This window comes from Heterocephalus glaber, unplaced genomic scaffold, assembly GCF_053883595.1.
Source record: "Heterocephalus glaber isolate CG9 unplaced genomic scaffold, H.glaber_assembly_v1.0 deba00001428, whole genome shotgun sequence".
Classification (NCBI taxonomy): domain Eukaryota; kingdom Metazoa; phylum Chordata; class Mammalia; order Rodentia; family Bathyergidae; genus Heterocephalus; species Heterocephalus glaber.
In genome coordinates, this window is record NW_028258293.1 from 21426431 (window position 1) to 21450898 (window position 24468).

The 24468-nt window shown below is 35.9% G+C and overlaps 1 protein-coding gene across 9 annotated transcripts in view; it reads left to right on the forward strand.

Annotated features, from left to right (window-relative positions):
• Stk33 (serine/threonine kinase 33) overlaps positions 1-24468 on the forward strand; it is a 214655-nt gene that overhangs the window by 117032 nt on the left and 73155 nt on the right. For 4 of the 9 annotated variants that reach the window (XM_004851380.3, XM_087211743.1, XM_087211746.1 and 1 more), the window contains 5 exons: positions 101-470; positions 1511-1624; positions 4696-4809; positions 7394-7498; positions 23287-23425. In XM_004851380.3, coding sequence (XP_004851437.1) covers positions 267-470; positions 1511-1624; positions 4696-4809; positions 7394-7498; positions 23287-23425 — 676 coding nt within the window. In that variant the 5' untranslated portion in view covers positions 101-266. The remainder of the gene's footprint in view (positions 1-100; positions 471-1510; positions 1625-4695; positions 4810-7393; positions 7499-23286; positions 23426-24468) is intronic. The other 5 variants (XM_021263753.2, XM_013074710.3, XM_021263754.2 and 2 more) reach the window with 3 other exon arrangements.

Here is a 24468-nt window from a genome sequence, read left to right on the forward strand (position 1 = left end):
TTTTCATATTTATAGGAAATGCTTTTGATTCAAATTGCTAGCTTTTCACTGATTTCTAGGATATGAATTTTCTCAGTGGTGATTTCTTTTCTTTCTGCAGCTCTCTCTCCTGTGTGAATATAAGTCGAGAGCATTATAAACCTAAGGACCTCATCAATTAGAGTTTGCAATTGTCAAAATCAACCTACCATATCCTTTCTGATCTGGTTTTTTTCCTTGAAAAGTGGAATCATCTTTCAAGTTATTTTTGTTGCAGAATTAAGAAAATGGCTGACAGCAGTTTAAATAAAAACTCCACAAATTGCCCCAGTAGTTCTCAGAAAGATGGACTTTATTGTGATGCAAGCATTTCTCCAGTTTTGGTGGTGGAAATGTCACAGACATCAAGTACTGATAGTACAGAATTTTTATTTCCGCCAGATAGAAAAAAAGAAAAAATTACCAGCAGAGATGTTTCTGGGAATGATTTGGTAAATATTGAAGATTCAGCATGTCAGCACAATTTGACAACCCATTCTCTTATCTCATTCCTTGCTTCTTCTATATTCCTTGAGTCCTGTCAGCTAATTCATTGCCTTCTTAACTCTTAAAAGAACATTTCTTTCACACAGGACAGGTGAACAAAGTTGGTTGTTGGTTAGATGTTTGATATTTCCAATCACTGTCCAAGTTAAATATTTCTCAGGGTCCTGAGTTACACAGAATCTTGGGTTATACAGAAAAGAATTGGTTTTTATAGTTGAATTAAATCTGAATTTTTGAGCACTTTTGTCAACTGATGTAGACTGAGATTTGTGGTTGTGGTTAATAAGATTTGTAGTTTATGGTTATCTAGCTAGAATACCAAATATATTTTACAAATCAGTTTGCATTAGTTATAAACAACTTTTAGATAATCAATTGAAGTGATTTGTCTATATTCATGTATATAAAAAAGAATCAGTATGGAAAATTATAGCTGTTATGACATGACTTGGAAGACAAAGCAATCAGTTTAAGAAAAATCAGGTTTTAATTCATCAAAGTTGAAACTTTTTCACATTTTACTCTCACCTATTGTGATTTGTATTGTAGTATAGTTTCTTTATTATAGGTGTCTCTGAGTGAGTTGTTATTTTCATTTAGAGCATATTTTGTGAGTGTCTGACCAATCTATATATAAGGGATTAGAAATTTATGTTTTGAAACAAGGCTGATTGTTAACTCTGTGAAGTTACCTTCTCTGGTGTTTTTAAAGAATTATCAAGTAAATTCTGATGTATCTGTTATGCAGGTATCATGTACACCTACCTGGGTTGGGAAGATTGGACTGAGTGACTTCTTAAGGTCTTATGTAGGTTCATGAGCCAATGAATCACATAGGACTTAGAATTTGAAAAAAACCAGTAGACTGTTTTGTAATATAAATATCATCACACATATTAAAAATTTATCAGATGTATCTAGAGTTCTTTATCAACAAGAATATTGTGTCTTAAAATTATTTTTCCAAATTCCCTTTTTGTCCTAGCTATTAGGAACCTCAATCATAGAGAGAAAAACATCTCACCAGCAGTGGGGTCGAAGCAATGTTATGGAAGGAAAAGTTCCTCACATAAGGATGGAGAGTGGAGCAGCTATTGAGGTATGCAGGGGAAACAAGATAAAGCTATTAGGAACTTTCAGGTTTTTTTTTTCTAAACCAGTGGTTAATGGAAACCGGTGGTTAATGATTTTAAAATCAGTCTCTAGAGAAGTAAAGAAAGGAGAAAATTTTAACATTTTCAAGTATGTCAAAGTTTTTAATAAAGAAAATGCAGACTATATTCTGTTTATGGAGGACTAAATAGACTTTGATTCAAGTAGAGAGTATTTTATTTAGACAAAAGGAGAACATCTTGATCCAAGCATCTTGGCTAGTCTTAAAGACAATTGTGAAATCTTTGTGTAGATTTCTGGAAAACAGGGAGGCCAGGTGATTTTAAATAGTTCAGTTGTTCTCTCCCATGGCAATTGGTACTGAATCCATAGTTTTTCTTGTGAACCCCTCCATCTTTTCCAGATTGCTTCAATATCAGCATTATTCTTTCCAGAATTCCAATTAATATGTAAAATATGAATTAAATATTAGAACTATTTAACAAATTAAAAATTTTTCCCTTTAAAATATGATTAAAGGAAAAGTTACAAGAAGAAAATTGCAGTAATGCTAAGTAACTTTAAAAATAGTTTTGGAGCTATTTGGCAATTGACTTGAAGAGTTCAGGAAAATTCTTGAGAAATTTTGACTTAAGAAGTTTACATTTCCTCCTTTTAAATAAAAACCATGTACTTTAAAACTTCACAAATTTACTAAGTTTTAAATCTACTCATAAGAATTTTTCTAAAAGCTAAATGTGTTAATTTAAAAAATTATGAAAATGTGGATAGAGAAGTGAAGAAAATAAAAATCATCAGCCAGCTATAGCAAATTTAACATTTATTACATATTTTTCTAAGAGTTTGTCAGTTTTATTCTATTTTTCTTAAAAATTTTCCTATTTAAATTATGAAATATATGCATGTTTTGAAAGAAATAACTTTAACTGATAGAGTTGAAGTTCACACTTCTTTCCCACCTAACATGAATAGACCCATTTTAAATATTTTAGGCATTTAGAAGGGTGTGGAGACGGAAGTTACAGTCATCCACATTCTGCTACCCATAGTTAACTTCTCTTAATATTTAGATGAACAGCTTTTTGAACATCAATGTAAGCACCTACACATGCTTTTCATGCTTCATACTATATCATGAATGCTTTCTATGTCAATAAAAATATACTTACACTATCATTATTAATAGCATCTTCTGAAAATTATTAGAGACAAGAAATCATTTTCCCCTTATTTACCAGTATGTGGTGATATCAAAGCAGTGAAAAAAAAGATTAAATTATAAAAAAACTAACTGGGAACTTCTCATTTTAAAAAAATTTTATTTTATTGGTACATTTTAGGTATACAATATAATGACATTCATCACTGGAAATTTGCACCTTTACATAATCTCTCTTGGTTCTTATTTTTTCCCCCTTCCCTGCCCTCCCTTTAACTGCTCTGTCCCTCCCTATTTAGAAAGACTTTGGGAACTTCTCATTTTAAAGATCCTATTTATATAGTATTTTAATCTGTATCTAAATTGTGATTCTGTACATTTAGAAATTAGTAAAAGTTTAATTTTTAAAGGACAAGAAAGTGCAGGAAAGAAGTATGAAAAGTTTTTTTTTTTTCCTGTGGGGGAAAAATAAATGAACATTTTAATTGAGATTTAATTCACAATTCATTTTACATAATATATCGATAGAAGTTGCATATAAATACAATGAAATAAAATTATGTTTTGTCTTATGTTCTTAATAATCATCTAAGTTTTCTGACTTTGATTTTACTGTTATGCTATTATGTGGTATCAGGGAAGAGGGAGGAAATAGGTCTTTTAAGGGACACAAAAGGAACGGTTCCTTAAGGACCTTCATACCATCTTGGAAAAGAAAAATGAGCCAAAATAAGCAAGAGAGTAATAGTTTTTGAGGACCAATGTGTGCATGCTGAAGAAATAAAAATGAAGGAATAATCACCATGGTGCAGAGTTAAACAGGGAAGCCCTACAGGAAGGAGGTGAGTTGTTGGGCATTGAATCTTCTTTTAGGAAAATAAGAAAAGAGTGTGAGCAGTAGGAAATGTGAATGGCTTATTCCTCTGCTTCATGACAAAGGTGCAAGTGGCCACAGAAAGGTAGAGTGGTATCCATAGGGAGGCCTTGGCTGCCAGACCCGGCAGAGGCTTCACCTAGTGGCACTAGGCTCAGCTGCTCTCTCATGTGCTAGTCCCCATGCCTTGTGGGTCCAGAAACTCTTCTCGGTACTCTGGAGTGATTTGGATGGGGGAAATTGACTCCCCTCAAACTATTCACAAGAATGAAAGTATGAAGGAGTTACCTGTGTTTAATTTTACAATGTGAACCAGAATTCTGCTGTTGGAAAATCCAACACATTTTCTCTTTTTTAAGTAGAAGGTAAATGATAAGCAGAAAGATTCTTGGCCTGGATTATACAATTATGGGTGGTGTTTATTTCCTTCTCCGTTCTGATTTATATTAAAACTTCTGTCACACATTGCTTTTCCTAAACAAAGTGAATAAAGCAATAAAAATAAGATCTAGTAGAGATAAGGAAAAAGTGTTACTTCTTAAACAAGGAAGCACTTGTTCAATTGTTGTATGTATTGATTTTATGGTATAGCTTCCAGAGCTTTGGGACAATTTTTGAGTAAATGTATTATTTATATACATGCACACAGGCAAACATATATATGTGTATGTATTAATATTCTACTTGTCCTCTGTCTCACAAAGATATTTCATTAACATTATAGGTTGAAAAAGATTCATTTTTATACTTTAAAGCTTTTCCTCATTTCACCCTTAAGACTTTTATAGTTTCCCTCCAAAGGAGGATATTAATCAAAAAGTTAATCAAAACTTATTTTGAGTTAATTAAGATGTATTTATTAACACTGAAGCAAATATGTAGCAATGTCTTCTATTTGATTTTACCCTAGAGAAGAATCTCTTCCTTTGGGCCCAGAGCCCAATATCTGTCAGTATTATGTGCTCATGTTAAATACCAGATGAATGGCAGAGACAGATAAAGGAACTCTTTATTCTGTTTCTAGGAATTCTATACTTTTGGAAGAACGCTGGGACAAGGAAGTTTTGGAATGGTCTTTGAAGCTATAGACAAGGAAACAGACACTAAGTGGGCAATTAAAAAAGTAAATAAAGAAAAGGTAAGGGTCATTACAAGAGCGTATGTTAAGGACACAGTGCCAATGCAGGGTAAATTGGGGGAGCACTGCTTTCACACTAACACCAGCTCTGTCTGATGCTGGGGGCCAGGACCTGGACTGACCTACTGAGCAGTGTGGGCATTCTCTGCCATCCTGGAGAGGGACTAGTTCATGAACTCAGTCGATAAGTGCTGTCTGGAAAAAAACCAATGGAAGGATTAACATAACCATTGTAATCAAATTGGTAAATTTTGCCAGAGTGAGTTGAAAGTAAAGGCTGGTTCTCAGTATGTATAGGAGTAGGGCCATGGGCTACAGATGTCTTAGATAGAAGGGCGTTCTAATGCACTCTTCTAAGGTAGGTGTTTCTCCTATCCTTCCCTTTCATTCTGTTTCCTCATTCTTCACCGTTGGGTAATTCTTTGTTTCTTTATCCTGCCTGCTCCTTCAGTTTGAGCCGGTTTCTCCCATGACTATCTTGTATACTGTTTACTTATAACCACTGTATTCCTTGCTGCATTTCCTATTGGAGTGGACAAAAACTGGGCTTCTCTTTAAGGTAGAGTCCAAGGCCTGAGATCATTTGATCATACTTGGATAATTTGATCATACTTAGATCATTTTTTAATTAAGTTTATTGGTACATTTTAGGTATACAATACAGTTACATTCATTATTGGGATCTTGTACCTTTACATGATGTATCTTGGTTCCTATTTTTTCTCCAGTCCCCTGCCCTCCCTTCACACCCTCCACCCTTGTACTGGATCATTTTATCAGCTTTAAAAATTTCTATGCCTGGGAAAAAACAAAACAACAACATTATAGTGCTTTTCTCTCAAGTTTGTGATGATAAATATTATATTTATAAAACTAAACAATAGGTTTTATGTATTCTTTAAAACAAACTATAGTGCTGGGTGTGGTGCTGCATGCGTATAATCCCAGAACTTGGGAGGCTGAAGCAGGAGGACTGCCTTGAGTTCAAGGGCAGCCTGGGCTATATAGTGAGTTCAAGGCCAGCCTGCACTACAAAGTAAGTCTCTGTCTCAAAAAAACCAAACTGAAACAAAACAAAAAACCCCCCAAACTATAGCAAATTTCTTCCTAAATTTTAGTACAATAACATATCAATCTTCACAAAGCATTTAAGAACCTTTCTAGAATTTTTAGAATTCTTTAGAACTGTAGGTAGCATTCTTCAGTGCTAGCTAGAATGCTATTTCTGTTGCTTTCTTGGTGTCAGGTAGGTTAGAGGCTCAGTTTTATAGTATAGACAAGATAACTACTTGCAACTTTAGTAATTAATCTTTCACACATATCTTGATGTTGAGAGTTTATAAGAGGGCCGGGGATTTAGCCCAGTGGTTTTGCCGCCTGCTGCGCAAGCACAAGGACCCGAGTTCAATCCCCGGTACCAAAAAAAAAAAAAAGGTGAAAGAGAGTTTATAAGAAACTAGAGTAGTAAAATGAAATTATTATAGTCAGTATATGAGTTGGACAATATATTATTGCAGTCAAGATATTAGGGGAGGGACATAGGAACAGACTCGGGATGGATATTAGAAGAAATTATGGCAACTTTCCATGTCTATTCTAGACAAGAATTCGCTCCTTGTGGTCATTATTTCTAAACATCAAGATAAAACTTAAAATATGCTTGGATCCTACACAGATAAGGTATTCTACTCATCATAGGTCAGTATTCTACTCATCCTAAGACACTAAAGGTTGAAGAATAAAGGTAATTAGAAGCAGGAGTGATCCTAGCTAAAATTTTAATTAGATGATCTGTCTATTGTTTCTTTTGATCAAAAGAAGACAGTAAGACAAAATAAAAACATTTTCTCATAAGAAAACATTTCCAATAGATGTCCCTGGAAGATTTTGTTTTTATATCACATTGTCTTTCTGGTGTGAGAAATTGAAATGGTAAATAAGGACCAAAATGTATAACAGATAATGTGAAATAGGAAGAAATTGTTCAAAAAGAAAGGGAAACTGGGGGGGGGGATAAAAGGAAGGGAAAAGAAAAAAATGAGAAAAGAAGGCAAAAATGGAAACAAAGTTTTTTGTAAATAGGGAGGTGAGGGTGGTGGGAGGGAGGAGAGGGGATTGGGAGAAAAAGAAGAATCAAAATATGCCTTATACAGGTACAGATTCCCTTTGATGAATGTGACTGTTATGTATTTTTAAATTGTACCAATAAAATTAATTTAGACTTTAAAAATTATTTTGTTTTTATTATGCTAACATGAAAGAGTCAGTGTGACTTTTAAGGAAATATCAAAAAGCATATTAAAAATTGGAATAATTTTGCGAAGGGAAGATGACATGTTGTAGCTAATTTACAAAAAGAGCCCATGAGATAGATATGGTATGAGGCCAAATTAAATAGAATTTGAAATTGGACAAAGGAAGGAAGGGGCAGAATTTAATCTGATCATAGGATAAACTGCCTGGTATCATTTGCAAAAGAAACTTCTCAAGAAATGTAGGAAACAGTATAAAATAACTAACTTTTGTAATGAGGAATGTAAGGGTAACATTCCCATGTGAAATCTGTGTTTCTTCATCGATTAAGGCTGGAAGTTCTGCTGTGAAGTTACTTGAACGGGAGGTGAACATCCTAAAAAGTGTAAAACATGAGCACATCATACATTTGGAACAAATATTTGAGACGCCTAAGGTAAAGTTCCATCAGGTGCTACATTTTGGAAGTTGTTGTTATTACAAAATGAATATCATTCCATTCTGAAACAATCCCTCTGGGGCACAGTGCTCATGTCCTTGGCATGAGTCTGTCACTGGAGATTGATGACAACATTTTGGAGGACTTTTATTATTGATTGTATAATTAGGTGTCTGATGATTAGATTGATGGCTTTTGTAATATGCTCTGGTGGCACATTGGAAACAAATGTTTAAAATTAGAACAACTTCATACACAACCAATAGTGATTAGAGCTTCCTTAGAGATGGCCTTCCTTTTTGCTTTAGTTCTCAGTCTCTCAATTAGAGTCTATTGGAACATTTCAGACTTTTGCAAGTTTAGCTTGATGATCAAATCTGCATTATATACTTGGCATTATGTATCATTTCAATATATTTGATCTTTTTTCCTCTCTAGGTGTTATCATTCTTCTCTTTAAATGCTTGTAATTTTTATCTAGAGTAATTCAGATGCCTGGTTTATTTTTCATTCTGCCTCTAGATTGTGTAGATTTAGGTGTTTCTGTGATTGGGAGCAGGTATAATGGAGTAGTTAGCCATGTGGACTCTGGAGTCAGGTTGCCTGTGCATTTGAGTCCAGATTCCACCACCCATTATCCATGAGAGCATAAACAAGTTACTCAACCTCTCTATACTTCATTCCTCATCTGTAAAATTGATTTAATAATACTGTTTACTTCACTTTGGTTGTTGAAGCATTGAATGGGACAAAGTTAAAGCATTTGTCTTATTAAATGTTAATGTTGTTTGTTTTCTTTGACAGCCTTTAAGGTAGTAATAGTCAATTTGGGTTATGTGCTCTTTGATTTATTAAGAGTACTTGATAACAGTTAAAAATCATAATTGTCCTTCATGGAGTACTATATGGAAATGATACCAAAATATCAAGTCTTCTCTACCTTTTCAGTCTAGATTGTGATTATGCCCATCCTCCATCTTCCCTTCATCCTCTTTTTTCAGTGCTGGGGATCAAACTCAAGGCCTTGTGCATACTAAGTGTGAGCTGAACCACTGTGCTACACCCCAACCTTGAATTGTGATTTCTTTTTTTTAATATTATTTTATTGGTACATTTTAGGTATACAGTATAATGACATTCATCATTGGAAATTTGCACCTTAACATAGTCTCTCTTGGTTCTTATTTTTCCACCTTCCCCTGCCCTCCCTTCAACTCCTCCATCCCTCCCTCTCTAAAGACTTTCTTTCCATTTTTTCATTTTCTCTTATTAATTCCATTCCCTTCTTTCCTTTCCCCTACTCCTCCCACTTCCCCTTCCTCTTTGTCCCTTTTCTTCCTATTTCACATTATCTATTATACCTTTTAGTCCTTATTTACACTTTCAGTTTCTTACACTAGAGAAACTATTCAGTATTTACACATGCATGTCCTATTTATTTCACTTAAGAGTATTGCCTCAATGTGCATCCATTTAGCTATAAATGTCTCTACTTTCTCATTTTTTATGGCTGAGTAGTACTCCATTTTATTTTTAAAAACCCCACATTTTCTTTATCCAGTCTCCAGTTGATGGACAATTGGACTGTTTCTAAGTTGTAGCTATTGCAAATTGTGCTGCTATAATCATGGGTACACAAATATCACTGTGGTATGATTCTTTTAATTCTTTGGGGAAGATCCCCAGCAGGGAAATAGCTGGGTCAAATGGGACTTCCAGTCCTAGTTCTTTGAGGTATGTCCATACTGATTTCCACAGTGGTTGCACCAGTCTACACTCGCACCAGCAGTGGACCAGGGTTCCTCTTTTCCCATAGCCCCACCAGCATTTGTTATTGGTTGATTTCTTGATAGCAACCATTCTTTCTGGGGTGAGGTGGAATCTCAGCATTGTTTTCATTTGCATCTCTCCAATGACCAGTGATGTTGAACATTTTTTCATATGTTTATTTGCCATTTCTACTTCTTTGTCTGAGAAATGTCTCTTCATTTCACATATTCATTTTTGGATTGGGTCTTTAAATTTGGGAGGTCTGATTTTTTAAAGTTCTTTATAGATTTGAGATAGTAGACCTTCATCTGAGGGACTGCTGGTGAAAATTTTTTCCCATATTGTGGGTTGTCTCTTCACACTGCTGGAGGTTTCTCTTGCTGTGCAGATCCTTTTAGTAAGAAGGGATCCCACTTGTTGATTATTTGTGCTAGTTCACGGGCAGCTGAGGTTTTGTTCATAAAATCTTTTCCTACACCAATGTCTTCAAGAGTTCGACCTAACTTCTGTTCCAGTTGGTTCAGTGCTTCTGTTTTAATATTTAGGTCTTTAATCCATCTCGATTTTAGCTGAGTGCATGGTGAAAGATATAGGTCTAGTTTTAGTCTTTGGCAAGTTGAAACCTAATTTTTCCAGCACCACTTATTAAAGAGGCTATCTTTCCTCCAGTGAGGGTGTTTGGCTCCTTTGTCAAAGATGAGGTGGCTGAATGTGTCTGGTGTTGTTTCTGCATCTTCTAATCTGTTCCACTGGTCCTTAGGTCTGGCTCTTTGCCAGTACCATGCTGTTTTTATCACAGTAGCTTTGTAGTATAGTTTCAAGTTGGGGGTTGTAATACCCCCTGCCATGTCTCTGTTCCCTAGAATTGCTTTTGCTATTCTGGGTCTCTTCTTGTTCCAAATGCATTTTTGGATTGTTTTCTCAAGGTCTGTGAAGTATGCTGCTGGGATTTCAATTGGGATTGCATTGAATCTATATAGCAATTTTGGAAGTATGGCCATTTTCACTATGTTGATCCTTCCTGCCTAGGAGCAAAGGATGTCTTTCCATTTTCTGATATCATCTTCAATCTCTCTTTTCAAAGTGCTATAGTTTTCAGAGAAGAGGTCTTTGATTTCTTTTATTAGATTGATTCCTAGGTATTTCAGTTTTCTGGATGCTATTGTGAAAGGAATTGTTTGTCCTATTTCTTTCTCATTGAGTCCATTGTTCGTGTAAAAACAGGAAAGTTACGGATTTTTGTGTATTGACTTTGTATCCAGGTACTTTACTGAATTTGGTTATTAAGTCTAGAAGACTTGAGTCACACTGAAGACACTGAATCAACCTGCTGCAGACAGGCAGGTCTGTGGATGCAGTTCCGAGGTTGCCAGTTGCGTGGAAAACACTGAATCAGCCCACTGCACATAGGCAGGTCTGTGGACTTGGTCCTGAGGTTGCCAGTCATGCTGAAAACACTGAATCAGCCCATGCCCCGGCAGCAATCCAATGGACCCCCCCCATCCAATCCTTTAGCCTCTTCTCTGTACAGCCACCTGGTTCCATACTACAAAGACGCAGAGGACACTGGACCACCAGACCATTGTACTGGAGCTAATCAAGTTCTCAGCATTTAAAGAACTCCTGCCCAGAGGTACGGGCTTCTGAGCCACCGTCCCACTTCTCCTGGTCCAGAGGAAGGGGCTTCTGGGCCTCCAAACATCCCACTGCTCCCAACCGAGAGGAAGGGGCTTTTGGGCCACCATCCCTACTGCTGCGCCCGGCCCCTGTCCCACCTCTCCAGCTCAGAAGAGGTAATCCGTGCAGGCACTAACAGCCCCCCGGCCCAGTCGGAATGAGAAAGCACGTAAATAAGTCTCAAAACCAGACTTCCAGATCACCTACAGCAACCCCAAAGGGAAATGAGATGGAACACTCTGATACTCAACAACCTGGACCCACTGAACTGGCAACAAAAGGGGATCTGGAAAAAATGAAATCAGAAATAATTTCTCAGGTAACAGGAGCAATTATGCTCCTAGTGCAAGACATGATTAATAAATCTAGAGAGGAGCTGAAGAACTTGATGGAATCCCAACATAGGAAACAAATGGAATCCATAAAACAGATACAAATAGATTTCCAGGAGATGAAAAACTCCACTGAAGGTCTACACAGCAGAATGAGCCAATATGAGGGCAGAATTTCACATAAAGAAGATAAGATTGCAATTAATGACCAGGAAAAGAAAAATTGTTTCAAAATTATAAGGGAACATGAGAAATCAATCCAGCAACTGCTAGACAATGCAAAGAAAAATAACATAAGACTGATTGGAATCAATGAAGAAACAGGAGAGAGTGCAGATAACGAAAAAATTCTTCACAGAAATAATGGCAGAAAACTTCCCAAGCAGGGGAAAAGAACTTGACGTACAGATAAATGAGGCATATAGGACTCCAAATAGCCTTGATCAAAAAACATCTACACATAGGCATATAATTGTTAAGATTCCAGAAGCTCAACAGAAGAACAAAGTTCTACAAACAGTTAGACAAAAGAAACAAATCACATACAAAGGAAAGCCCATCAGAATCACAGCAGACTTCTCAACACAAACCATCAAGGCAAGAAGACCTTAGAGTGACATATTCCAAGCCCTAAAGGAAAACAGCCTGCAACCCAGATTGATGTACCCCACAAAATTATCTTTCAAAATTGATGGAGAAATAAGATACTTTCATGACAAAGAGCACCGTAGGAACTTCGTGAATACCAAACCAGCACTCTAAAGAATTTTACACAATATCCTAGAAACAGACATTGAGGATCACAACCCCAGGAAGCAAAGCAGAATGAACCCATCTGGCATGACAAGAAATTAAATGTAAAGGGGGAGAACCCAACAAAAAGAAAAAGTCATAGCAAAGATAAGTCAATACGTTTCAGTTATAACCATCAATGTTAATGGTCTCAATTCACCAGTCAAAAGAAACAGGCTGGCAGAATCGGTCAAGAAGCAAAATCCAACAATATGCTGCATACAAGAAACATACGTAATTCAAAATGAAACTCATAGACTGAAAGTTAAAGGGTGGAAAACAATACTCCATGTGACAGAAACCCCCCAAAAAGCAGGAGTAGCTATCCTCTTTGCAAATAAAGTGGATTTAAACCAACACTAATTAAGAGAGACAAAGAAGGACACTACATCCTTGTAAAGGAAACAATCCAACAGGAAAAGATGACAATCTTAAATATATATGCACCAAACACTAGTACACCCAACTATATAAAATAAATACTAACAGACATGAAAAGTCATATATGCACTAATACAATAGTAGTGGGGGGCATCAACACCCCACTGTCACAAATAGTTAGATCAACTAGACAAAAAATAAGTAAGGAAATACTAGAACTCAATCAAACTCTTGAACAAATGAACTTAACAGATGTTTACAGAGTGTTCCACCCCACAAAATCAGAATACACATTCTTCTCAGCTGTACATGGGTCATTCTCCAAAATAGACCACATACTCACACAGAGAACATGTTTAAGTAAGTGCAAAGGGAATTGAAGTTATCCTCTGTATATTATCAGACCATAGTGTGATGAAATTGGAGATCCATAGGAAAAGAAACTGGAAAAATTTCGTAAACACATGGAAATTGAACAACACACTTCTGAATAACCAACGGGTCACAGAGGAAATTAAAGAAGAAATCAGACAGTTCCTTCAATTAAATGACAATGACAATACAACATATTGGAATCTATGGGACACAATAAAAGCAGTCTTAGGAGGGAAATTCATAGCAGTGAATATGCATATTAGGAAAACAGAACGAGCCCAGTTAAAGAACCCGATGCTGAACCTCAAGCTTCTAGAAAAAGAAGAGCAGGACAACCACAAAGCTCATACAAGGGAAGAAATTATAAAGATCAGAGGAGAAATCAATGCAATGGAGACTAAGAGAATGATACAAAAAATCAATGAAGCCAAGAGTTGGTTCTTCAAAAGAATCAACAAAATTGACAAACCTTTAGCCAACCTTATCAGAAAAAGGAAAGAAAAGGCCCAAATCCATGCAATTAGGAATGAAAAGGGTGAAATGACAACAGACCCAGCAGAAATCCAGAGGATCATCAATACCTACTTCCAGAACCTATACGCCAATAAGATAGAAAACACAGAAGACATGGACAGATTCCTAGATACATTTGAATTACCAAAGTTGAATGAAGAAGACCTAAAAATTCTAAACAACCCAATATCAATCAATGAAATTGAAAATGTAATTAAAAACTTATCAACTAAGAAAAGCCCGGGCCCTGATGGCTTCACTGCTGAATTCTACAAGACATTTAGAGAGGAACTGCTGCCACTACTGTTTAAACTCTTCAGTGAAATTGAAAGGGAAGCAATACTCCCAAATTCATTCCTGGAAGCAAGCAACACCTTGATCCCCAAAGCAGAGAAAGACCCAACTGAAAAAGAGAACTATAGGCCAATCTCACTAATGAATATAGATGCAAAAATCCTTAATAAGATACTGGCAAATAGAATGCAGAAGATCATCAAGAAGATCATACACCCTGATCAAGTGGGATTCATCCCAGGAATGCAGGGATGGTTCAATATATGAAAATCAATCAATGTAATGCACTATGTCAATAGAACCAAGGACAAAAACCATGATTATCTCCACAGACGCAGAAAAAGCATTTGACAAAATCCAACATGCATGTATGATAAAAACAGTACAAAAAATTGGAATAGATGGTCTCTACCGCAATCTGATAAAAGCCATCTGTGAAAAACCAACAGCCAATATCATACTAAATGGTCAAAAACTGAAATCCTTCACACTAAAATCAGGAACAAGACAAGGATATCCACTATCACCACTCTTGTTCAATATACTTTTGGAAACATTAGCCACAGCAATTAGACAAGAGAAAGAAATAAAAGGAATAAAGATAGATAATGAAGAAGTCAAATTGTCATTATTTGCAGATGACATGATACTCTATATAGAAGACCCCAAGAACTCCACCAAAAGTCTTCTACACTTAATAACCAAATTCAGTCAAGTAGCTGGATATAGGTCAACACACAAAAATCAATAGCTTTCCTCTACACGAATGACAGACTCACTGAGAGAGAAATAGGGCAAAGAATTCCTTTCACAATAGCATCCAAAAAATTGAAATACCTACGAATCAACCTAATGAAAAATATCAAAGACCTCGTCTCTGAAAACTATAGCACTCTGAAAAGAGAGATTGAAGATGAGATCAGAAAATGGACAGACATCCCCTGCTCCTGGGTAGGAAGGATTAATAGAGTGAAAATGGCCATACTTCCAAAACTGCTATATAGATTTAATGCAATTCCAACTGAGATCCCAGCAGCATACTTCACGGACCTTGAGAAAACAATCTAAAAATTCATTTGGAACAAGAAGAGACCCAGAATAGCAAAAGCAATTCTAGGTAACAGAGACATGGCAGCGGGTATCACCATCCCCAACTTGCAACTATACTATACAAAGCTACTGTGATAAAAACAGCATGGTACTGGCAAAGAAACAGACCTGAGGACCAGTGGAACAGATTAGAAGATGCAGAAAGAATGCCAGACACACTCAGCCATCTCATCTTTGACAAAGGAGCCAAACACCCTCACTGGAGGAAAGATAGCCTCTTTAATAAATGGTGCTGGAAAAATTGGGTTTCAACTTGCCAAAGATTCAAACTAGACCTATATCTCTTGCCATACACTGAACTAAAATCGAAATGGATTAAAGATCTAAATATGAAAATAGAAATTCTGAACCAGTTGGAACAGAGGTTAGGTAAAACTCTTGAAGACATTGGTGTAGGAAAAGATTTTATGAACAAAACCTCAGTTGCCCATGGACTAGCACAAACAATCAACAAATGGGATCTCTTCTTATTAAAAGGCTTGTGCACAGCAAGAGAAACCACCAGCAGTGTGAAGAGACAACCCACAATGTGGGAAAAAATCTTCACCTGCTCTTCCTCAGACAAAGGTCTACTATCTCAAATCTATAAAGAACTTAAAAAGATCAGACCTCCCAAATTTAAAGACCCAATCTGAAAATGGGCATCTAAAATGAACAGATATTTCTCAGACAAGGAAGTAGAAATGGCAAATAAATACATGAAAAAATGTTCAACATCACTGGTCATTTGAGAGATGCAAATGAAAACAACGCTGAGATTCCACCTCACACCAGAAAGAATGGCTGCTATCAAGAAATCAACCAATAACAAATGCTGGCGGGGCTGTGGGGAAAGAGGAACCCTGCTCCATTGCTGGTGGGAGTGTAGACTGTTGCAACCACTGTGGAAATCAGTATGGACATACCTCAAAGAGCTAGGACTGGAAGTCCCATTTGACCCAGCTATTCCCCTGCTGGGGATCTTCCCCAAAGAATTAAAAGAATCATACCACAGTGATATATGTGCACCCATGTTCATAGCATCACAGTTTGTAATAGCTGAAACTTGGAAACAGCCCAAATGCCCATCAACTAGAGACTGGATCAAGAAAATGTGGTTTTTTAAAATAAAATGGAATATTACTCAGCCATAAAAAATGAGAAATTAGAGACATTTATAGCTAAATGGATGCACATTGAGCTGATACTCTTAAGTGAAATAAATGGGACACACATGTATAAATACCAAATAGTTTCTCTGATGTGAGAAACTGAAAGTGTGAATAAGGGCTAAAATGTATAATAGGTAATGTGAAATAGGAAGAAAAGGGGCAAAGGGAAAGGAAGTGGGAGGGGTAGGGGAAAGGAAAGAAGGGAATGGAATTAATACGAGAAAATGGAAAAATAGGAACAAAATCTTTGTAAATAGGGAGGACTGGAGGGGTTGAAGGGAGGGCTGGGCAAGGGTGAAAAATAAGAACCAAGAGAGATTATGTAAAGGTGCAAATTTCCAATGATGAATGTCATTATATTGTCTACCTAAAATGTACCAATGATTAGAATGAATAATTGATAATGCAAAATAGGAAGAAAATGTCCAAAGGGGTAGGGGTAGTGGGAGCGGCAGGGGAAAGGAAAGAAAGGAAATGAAAAATGCTGAGAAATGGAAAAAATGGAAATAAAGTCTTTATAATTAGGGAAGGGTGGAGGGCATGAAGGGAGGGCTAGGAATGGGAGAAAAATAAGAACCAGGATGCATCATGTAAAGGTACAAGTTCCCAATGAGAAATGTAATTGTGTTGTATACCTAAAATGTACCAATAAAAGAATTAAGAAAGAAAAAGTCTAGAAGACTTTTGGTGGCATTCTTGGGGTCTTCTATATAGAGTATCATGTCATCTGCAAATAATGACAATTTGCTTTCTTCATTTCCTATCTTTATTCCTTTTATTTCTTTCTCTTGTCTAATTGCCATGGCTAATATTTCCAAAACTATATTGAACAGGAGTGGTGATAGTGGACATCCTTGTTTTGTTCCTGATTTTAGTGTGAAGGATTTTAGTTTTTGACCATTTAGTATGATACTGGCTGTTGGTTTTTCATAGATGGCTTTTATCAGATTGAAGTAAGGACCTTCTATTCCAATTTTTTGAAGGGTTTTTATCATGACCGATGCTTGTTGGATTTTGTCAAATGCTTTTTCTGCATCTATTGAGATGATCATATGGTTTCTGTCCTTGGCTCTATTGATATAGTATATTACATTGATTGATTTGCATATGTTGAACCTTTCCTACATCCCTGGGATGAATCCCACTTGGTCAAGGTGTATGATCTTCTTGATGATCTTTTGCATTCTATTTGCCAGTATCTTATTAAGGATTTTTGCATCTATGTTCATTAGTGAGATTGCCCTATAGTTCTCTTTTTCAGTTGGGTCTTTCTCTGCTTTGGGGATCAAGGTGATGCTTGCTTCCAGGAATGAATTTGGGAGTATTGCTTCCCTTTCAATTTTGAAGAGTTTAAACAGTAGTGGCAGCAGTTCTTCTCTAAATGTCTTGTACAATTCAGTACTGAAGCCATCAGGACCCAGGCTTTTCTTAGTTGGTAAGTTTTTAATTACATTTTCAATTTCATTGATTGATATTGGGTTGTTTAGAATTTTTAGGTCTTCTTCATTCAACTTTGGTAATTCATATGTATCTAGGAATCTGTTCATTTCTTCTGTGTTTTACATTTTATTGGCATATAGGTTCTGAAAATAGGTATTGTTGATCCTCTGGATTTCTGGTGGGTCCATTGTAATTTCACCCTTTTCATTCCTGATTGTATTGGGCCTTTTCTTTCCTTTTTCTGATAAGGTTGGCTAAGGGTTTGTCAATTTTGTTTATTCTTTCGAAAAACCAACCCTTGGCTTCATTAATTTTTTGTATCATTCTCTTCATATCCATTGAATTGATTTCTGCCTTGATCTTTATAATTTCCTCCCCTGTATAAAGTTTTGGTTTGTCCTGCTCTTCTTTTTCTCAAAGCTTGAGGTTTAGCACCAGGTTATTTAATTGGGCTTGCTCTGTTTTCCTAATATGCGTATTCACTGCTATGAATTTCCCTCATAATACGGCTTTCGTTGTATCCCATAGATTCCGATATGTTGTATTGTCATTGTCATTTAATTGAAGGAAATGTCTGATTTCTTCCTTAATTTCCTGTGTGACCCATTGGTTATTCAGAATTGTGTTGTTCAATTTCCATGTGTTTATGAAATTCTTGTGGTTTCTTTTGGTATTGATCTCCAATTTCATTGCACTATGGTCTGATAATATACAGGGGATAGCTTCCATTCCTTTGTACTTACTTAAACATGTTCTATGAGTGAGTATGTGGTCTGTTTTGGAGAATGACCTGTGTGCAGCTGAAAAGAATGTGTATTCTGATTTTATGTGGTGAAACACTCTGTAAACATCTGTTAAGTTCATTTTTCCAAGTGTTTGATTGAGTGCTAGTATTTCCTTACTTATTTTTTGTCTAGTTGATATATCTATTTGTGACAGTGGGGTATTGACTTCCCCCACTACTATTGTATTAATGCATATATGACTTTTCATGTCCGTTAGTATTTATTTTATATAGTTGGGTGCACTAGTGTTTGGTGCATAGATATTTATGATTGTCATCTCTTCCTCTTGGATTCTTCCCTTTACAAGGATGTCGTGTCCTTCTTTGTCTCTCTTAATCAGTGTTGGTTTGAAATCTACTTGATCTGCAAAGAGGATAGCTACTCCCCTTTTTTTCGGGTTCCTGTCACATGGAGTATTGTTTTCCACCGTTTAACTTTCAGTCTGTGAGTTTCCTTTTGAATTAAGTATGTTTCTTGTATGCAGCATATTGTTGGATTTTGCTTCTTGACCAATTCTGCCAGCCTGTTTCTTTTGACTGGTGAATTGAGATCATTAACATTGATGGTTATAACTGAAACGTATTGACTTATCTTTGCTATGACTTTTTCTTTTTGTTGGGTTCTCCCCCTTTACATTTAATTTCTTGTCATGCCAGATGGGTTCATTCTGCTTTGCTTCCTGGGGTTGTGATCCTCAATGTCTGTTTCTAGGATATTGTGTAAAATTCTTTAGAGTGCTGGTTTGGTATTCACGAAGTTCCTACGGTGCTCTTTGTCATGAAAGTATCTTATTTCTCCATCCATTTTGAAAGATAGTTTTGCAGGGTACATCAATCTGGGTTTGAGGTTGTTTTCCTTTAAGGCTTGAAATACATCACTCCACACTTTTCTTGCCTTGTGGGTCTGTGTTGAGAAGTCTACTGTTATTCTGATGGGCTTTCCTCTGTATGTGATTTGTTTCTTTTCTCTCACTGCTTGTAGAACTTTGTTCTTCTGTTGGGTTTCTGGAATCTTAACAATTATATGACTATGTGTAGATTTTTTTTGATCAAGGCTAGTTGGAATCCTATATGCCTCACTTATCTGTATGTCAAGTTCTTTTCCCCTACTTGGGAAGTTTTCTGCTTTCACTTCTGTGAAGAGTTTTTTTATTTGTCTGCACTCTCTCCTGTTTCTTCATTCCCTCCGATCAGTCTTATGTCATTCTTCTTTGCATCATCTAGCAGCTGCTGGATTGATTTCTTATGTTCCCTCACAATTTTTAAGAAATTTTTCTTTTCCTGGTCACTAATTGCAATCTTATATTTTTTATCTGAAATTCTGTCCTCACAATGGCTCATTCTGCTTTCTAGACTTTCAGTGGAGTTTTTAATCTCCTTGAAATCTGTTTTATGGATTCCATTTGTTTCCCATTTTGAAATTCCATCATTTACCTCGGCTCCTCTCTAGATTTATTAATCATGTCTTTCACTGTGAGCACAATCTCTGCTGTTATCTGAGAAATTATTTCTGATTTCTCTTTTTCGAGATCCTCTTTTGTTGCCAGTTCATGGAGTCCAGGTGATTGAGTATCATTGTTCCATGTCATTTCCCTTTGGGTGTGCTTTAGGTGATCTGGAAGTCTGGTTTTGAGACTTGTTTTTGTGTCTTATCATTTTCATGAGTGTGAGGGCAGGGGTGTGTGTGTGCTGTTGGTGCTTGTGTGGCTCACCTCCTCTGAGCTGGGAGCAGTGGTATGGCAGCCTGGAAGCCCCTACCTCTGTGCTGGGAGTGGTGGTACAGTGGCCTGGAAGCCTCTTCCTGTGTGCTGGGAGCAGTGGTATGGTGGCCCAGAAGTCCCTTCCTCTGTGCTGGGAGTGGTGGTATGGTAGCCCGGAAGCCTGAGTTGTGATTTCTTTTGTCTCCAAATATTCTTTGAATAGTTTTGTTCTTTGTCTCTGTTTTAAGCAATTTGATTATGATGTGTCTTGATATAATCTTCCTCATGTTTCTTGTGCTTGGGGTTCATGGAGCCTTTTAAATCTGTGAATTTATGATATTCATCAAATTTAGGAAAGTTTTTTTTTTTTTTTTAATTTAGGAAATTTTTGACCATTATTTCCTCAAATACTTTTTGTTTCTCTGTTCCCCTTTGGGGACTCCAAGTACATATGGAAGATTGTGTGATAGTGTCCATAGTATGATGCTGCTCTGTTCACTTTTTTCACTGGTTTTTTTCCTTCTTTCATTGTGTATGATTTCTATTGCTGTGTCATCAGATTTAGTAATCTTCCATAATATTACATGTGCTATTAATCTCTTCCAGTGAAAGTTATATACATATATTTATATATTTTATAAAATTTTATATTTATTAAATATATATTACATGTATCTATCAATATACTCAATCCTTCCTACTTCCTGAATATAATTATAACTACAGCATTTAATGTATTTCTTCTGATTTTATCATGTATGTCATTTCTAAGTCAGTTTAAATTGACTAAATTGTCCTCTTCATTATTTTCCTGCTTTATATACTTGTTGATTTTTTTATTGGATGTTAGAGATTGTGAATTTTATTATTTTTGGTGTTGCATTTTTTATATTCTAAGTATTCTTGAGGTTTATTTTAGGCATATACAGTAGTTAAGTCACTGGTAAACACTTTGGTACTTTCAAAGCTTGCTATAATTTCTGTTAGGTGGTACAATCTTGATTATTCTAGAACTAATTTTTCCCTGCTACTGAGGTATGACCCTGCTGCGTACACATACTCTACCTAAAGTTCCATGAATTATGAGGTTTTTCATTCTGGCTAGTCTGTTCCTGGACATGTTCTCTCTGTTCTTTTTGTGTGGTTCTTTTCACAGCTTTGGAAAAAGACCATGTGCTGATTAATACTCTGCTAAGACTTGAAGTAAATCTGGAGTTTTCCCTCTTTGACACTGTCATGTGAATTTTAGTTGTCCTGGCTTTGTTGGACTCCCAATTCCACTTCCTCAAATTCATGGAGGCTTCTGGGGTCTGCGTGGATTCTCCTTCCCTGCCTGTGGTTTAGAAATTTTCTCCAGATAGGAAGCTAGGATAATCACAGGGTTTCTCTCCCTCCCTCCCTCCACCTCCCCCCACCCACTCTGATCACTATGTAGTCTGATATCCAATGTGTGAACATTGTTTTAGATATTTTGTCCAGTTCTTAGTTGTTTTCAGCAGAAGGATAAATCTAATCTGTTACTCCAGCATGGATACAAGTGGAAATCCCAGTCTAGAAGAGTTTGAATGCAAAGGAAACCATTACCTGTGATTGTCTTTTTGTGTGTATTGCTTATCCTTTTCATATAGGTCAGATATGCCCCTTTTACTCTATTAAATGCAAACAAATATCTAGTCTTTTCATTAAAGCCATCTTAAGGAAATTGCTGCCCAATTGATTATTTTAATACAGATCATTTAGTCTGGCTATGCTAAGGTTTCTTGTGAATCTAAATATTCTCCAGATCTATATGATTGTTCTTAGTAATTATAAACTTTGTTTTATAGGTTTTATGCTATAATTTTGATCAACTTACATATTTAAAATTGGCATCAATTTATATTATAACCACTGTTAATGCAACTTTTCCTTTCAAAGAGTTCGCTTACCATTTCATGTACCAATGATCTTATAGTGCTGCCAATGAAAAAATATGGCTCAGTTCAAAATCTTATGTGTGTGTTAGACTTTTGCAGATACTTTTGTAATTCTAAAATGGCCTGCATTTCAATGAATCAGGATTGTGAGTATAGGAAGAGAGGCTGTTAACCTCCTATTTCTGCTTTAAAGCTTACTGATTGAATACAGAAATTGTATTAACAGTAGTTATAAGAACAGAAATGGATCTCAAAATATTAATCACAAAAACCTAGCAGCAGAGGTTAGAATGGGGATATAGGAGTTAGTCTGTGCCTGACAGCAACACATATGAAGAAGACTTGCATTTTAGTTACCTGAATCTTTTTGACTGAATAGGTGACTTGACTGTTTTAATACCTAAAGAGATCTTAATATGCCTCAAAAGAAACGGCAAATGTGAAAGAGGCATTTCATCCATGCCTTCTCACCAGAATACCCAGTTAGCCAGTGAGTCCCACTGTTTACCTCTCCTAGGTGTTTTCACATCTTTTTTCTTGTTCCCTTTTTCGTCTCCATTCTGAGCCTCACATCTACTCCTATAAACAGAAGTCGGTATATGACAGCTTGTGAGCTAAATCTGGCTGCTGCACATTTTTGTATGGCCCATAAGCTGTACATTTTCAAATCTTTGAAAAAAGTGTAAAAGAGTAATATTTCATGACATGTGAAAGTTATATGAAACTCAAATTTCCAAGTCCATAAATAAAGTGTTGTTGTCTTGTTTATGGCTCCTTTCGTGCTGTGGCAGCAGAGCTGAGTAGTTGTGAAAGAGATTGTATGTCCTGCAAAGCTCATAATATTTACTCTTGGGTTTGGCCTTCATAGAAAAATTTTGCTGATCCCTGCTATACATTACCATTAGAGTATTCATTGAGAAATGCAAAACTGGTAATACTGTATAACTTCCTGTCTCCCAATTTGATAGCTTAAAAGTCTCCAGTGACTTGTTGCATATGGGAAAAGAAATCCATACGCTTTAGCATGATATCCAAGACCCTTTACAAGCTGGCACCAACCTGTTCTTAGCTTCACCCCTCACCACTCTACTCTTCCTTACTCTACTGAGCTTCCAGTGCTCCTGAGATGTTCGTCATTCTTTTAACCAGTGCTGTTTCAAGTTTTACAGTCCATTCCATGTACTCTGCCTTTTCTTTTACATTCTCTACCTGTAAATCTCTGTTCAGATATTGGCCCTGGCTTTAATGTCTCTCCTCAGTGAGCGTTCTTTAGGCAGAGGCTGCTCCTCCTCCATAATCCCATGGCATTTTGGGTCATTAGCATTTGGCACATGATATTGTCATTGTGACTATACTGTGAGTTTCTTGAGGGTAAAGGCTATGTTGCATACTTCTTTGTTCCTCTAGTATACAGGACCGTATCTTGCAGATACTGTCATTTTTAAATGAATAAATTAGTGCTAAGATTGTGATCATATATGTAATATATAACACTTTGAAGATTCTCAGATATATGATTTTTTTTCTCACTTTTAAATATATAATGTCAGAAAATGTACCTTGTGATGGAACTTTGTGAGGATGGAGAACTCAAAGAAATTTTGGATAGGAAAAGGCATTTCTCAGAGAATGAGACGAGGTGGATCATTCAAAGTCTTGCATCAGCTATTGTATATCTTCACAATAAGGGTAAGAAAGGACCATCACACTAACTGATTCTATGAATGCAGATAGCACTTTTGTTTAAAGGTAATTGTGTTTAGGAGTCATAGTTATATAAATAGTACTTGGTAATAAAGAAGATTTATTTATTATTTATTTTATATTTTCCTTTTATTTTTAGATATATTTTAATTAGAAACAAGGCAGGTATAAAGTTACATTGTATATGGACAAGTTGTGAACATTTTTACTGGAAGTTTGAAAAGCAGCTAATAGTATTAAATCAAAATTAGACAAATAACATTTATACTCTTTGTTTGGAGTTGGTACAAACATGTAATAATAAAAATAAAAATTCAAAAATAACAGAAATCAGAACAAGATTCTCCTTTTGCTCCCTCACATATTGATACGCGGCTTTTCCCATTACAGAATTCTTGGACCCAGCGGTCTCCTCCTTAAAAATCCTGCTTATGTTTTTCCATTATCTTCTATAGTGTTTAGGATTGGGGGAAGTTGACAACATTCTTATTTCTTTTGTAAGGAGCTTTTTAAATTTTGTTTGTTCATTTGTTTCTTAAATTGCATAGTAGATCCTCTTTCTGTGTTTGAAATTAAGACATTTCTAGGTGTTAATCCTAATTTTTTAAAGTTTTCTTTAGAATATAGTAATTGAACCCAGTCTCCAAACCAGTCTCCAGACTTTAAAGAAATGGCAAGTTTTCTTTAACTTGATTATTATTCCCAATAAATTCACTTTCTATTTAAGTTAAAAATTAGACAAATAAATAATAAAGGTGAAAACACTTGGATATTAACAGTATTAAAATATAAATCTAGGACAATGATGGAAAACTTCTTGACCTTTTAGAGCTTTCAATGGTACAAGTAGCCTGCTGTGGTACATGTACCATATGTTTGCCACCAATAGTCTAGACATTTTTTGTTTTTAGTAATTTTATACTTTATTTTTTAAAGAAGTTTTATGTTCACAGCAAAATTGAGCAGAAAATACAAGCTTTCTCTATACTGCCTGTTCGACCATATGCAGAGCCTTCCCCACTATCAAA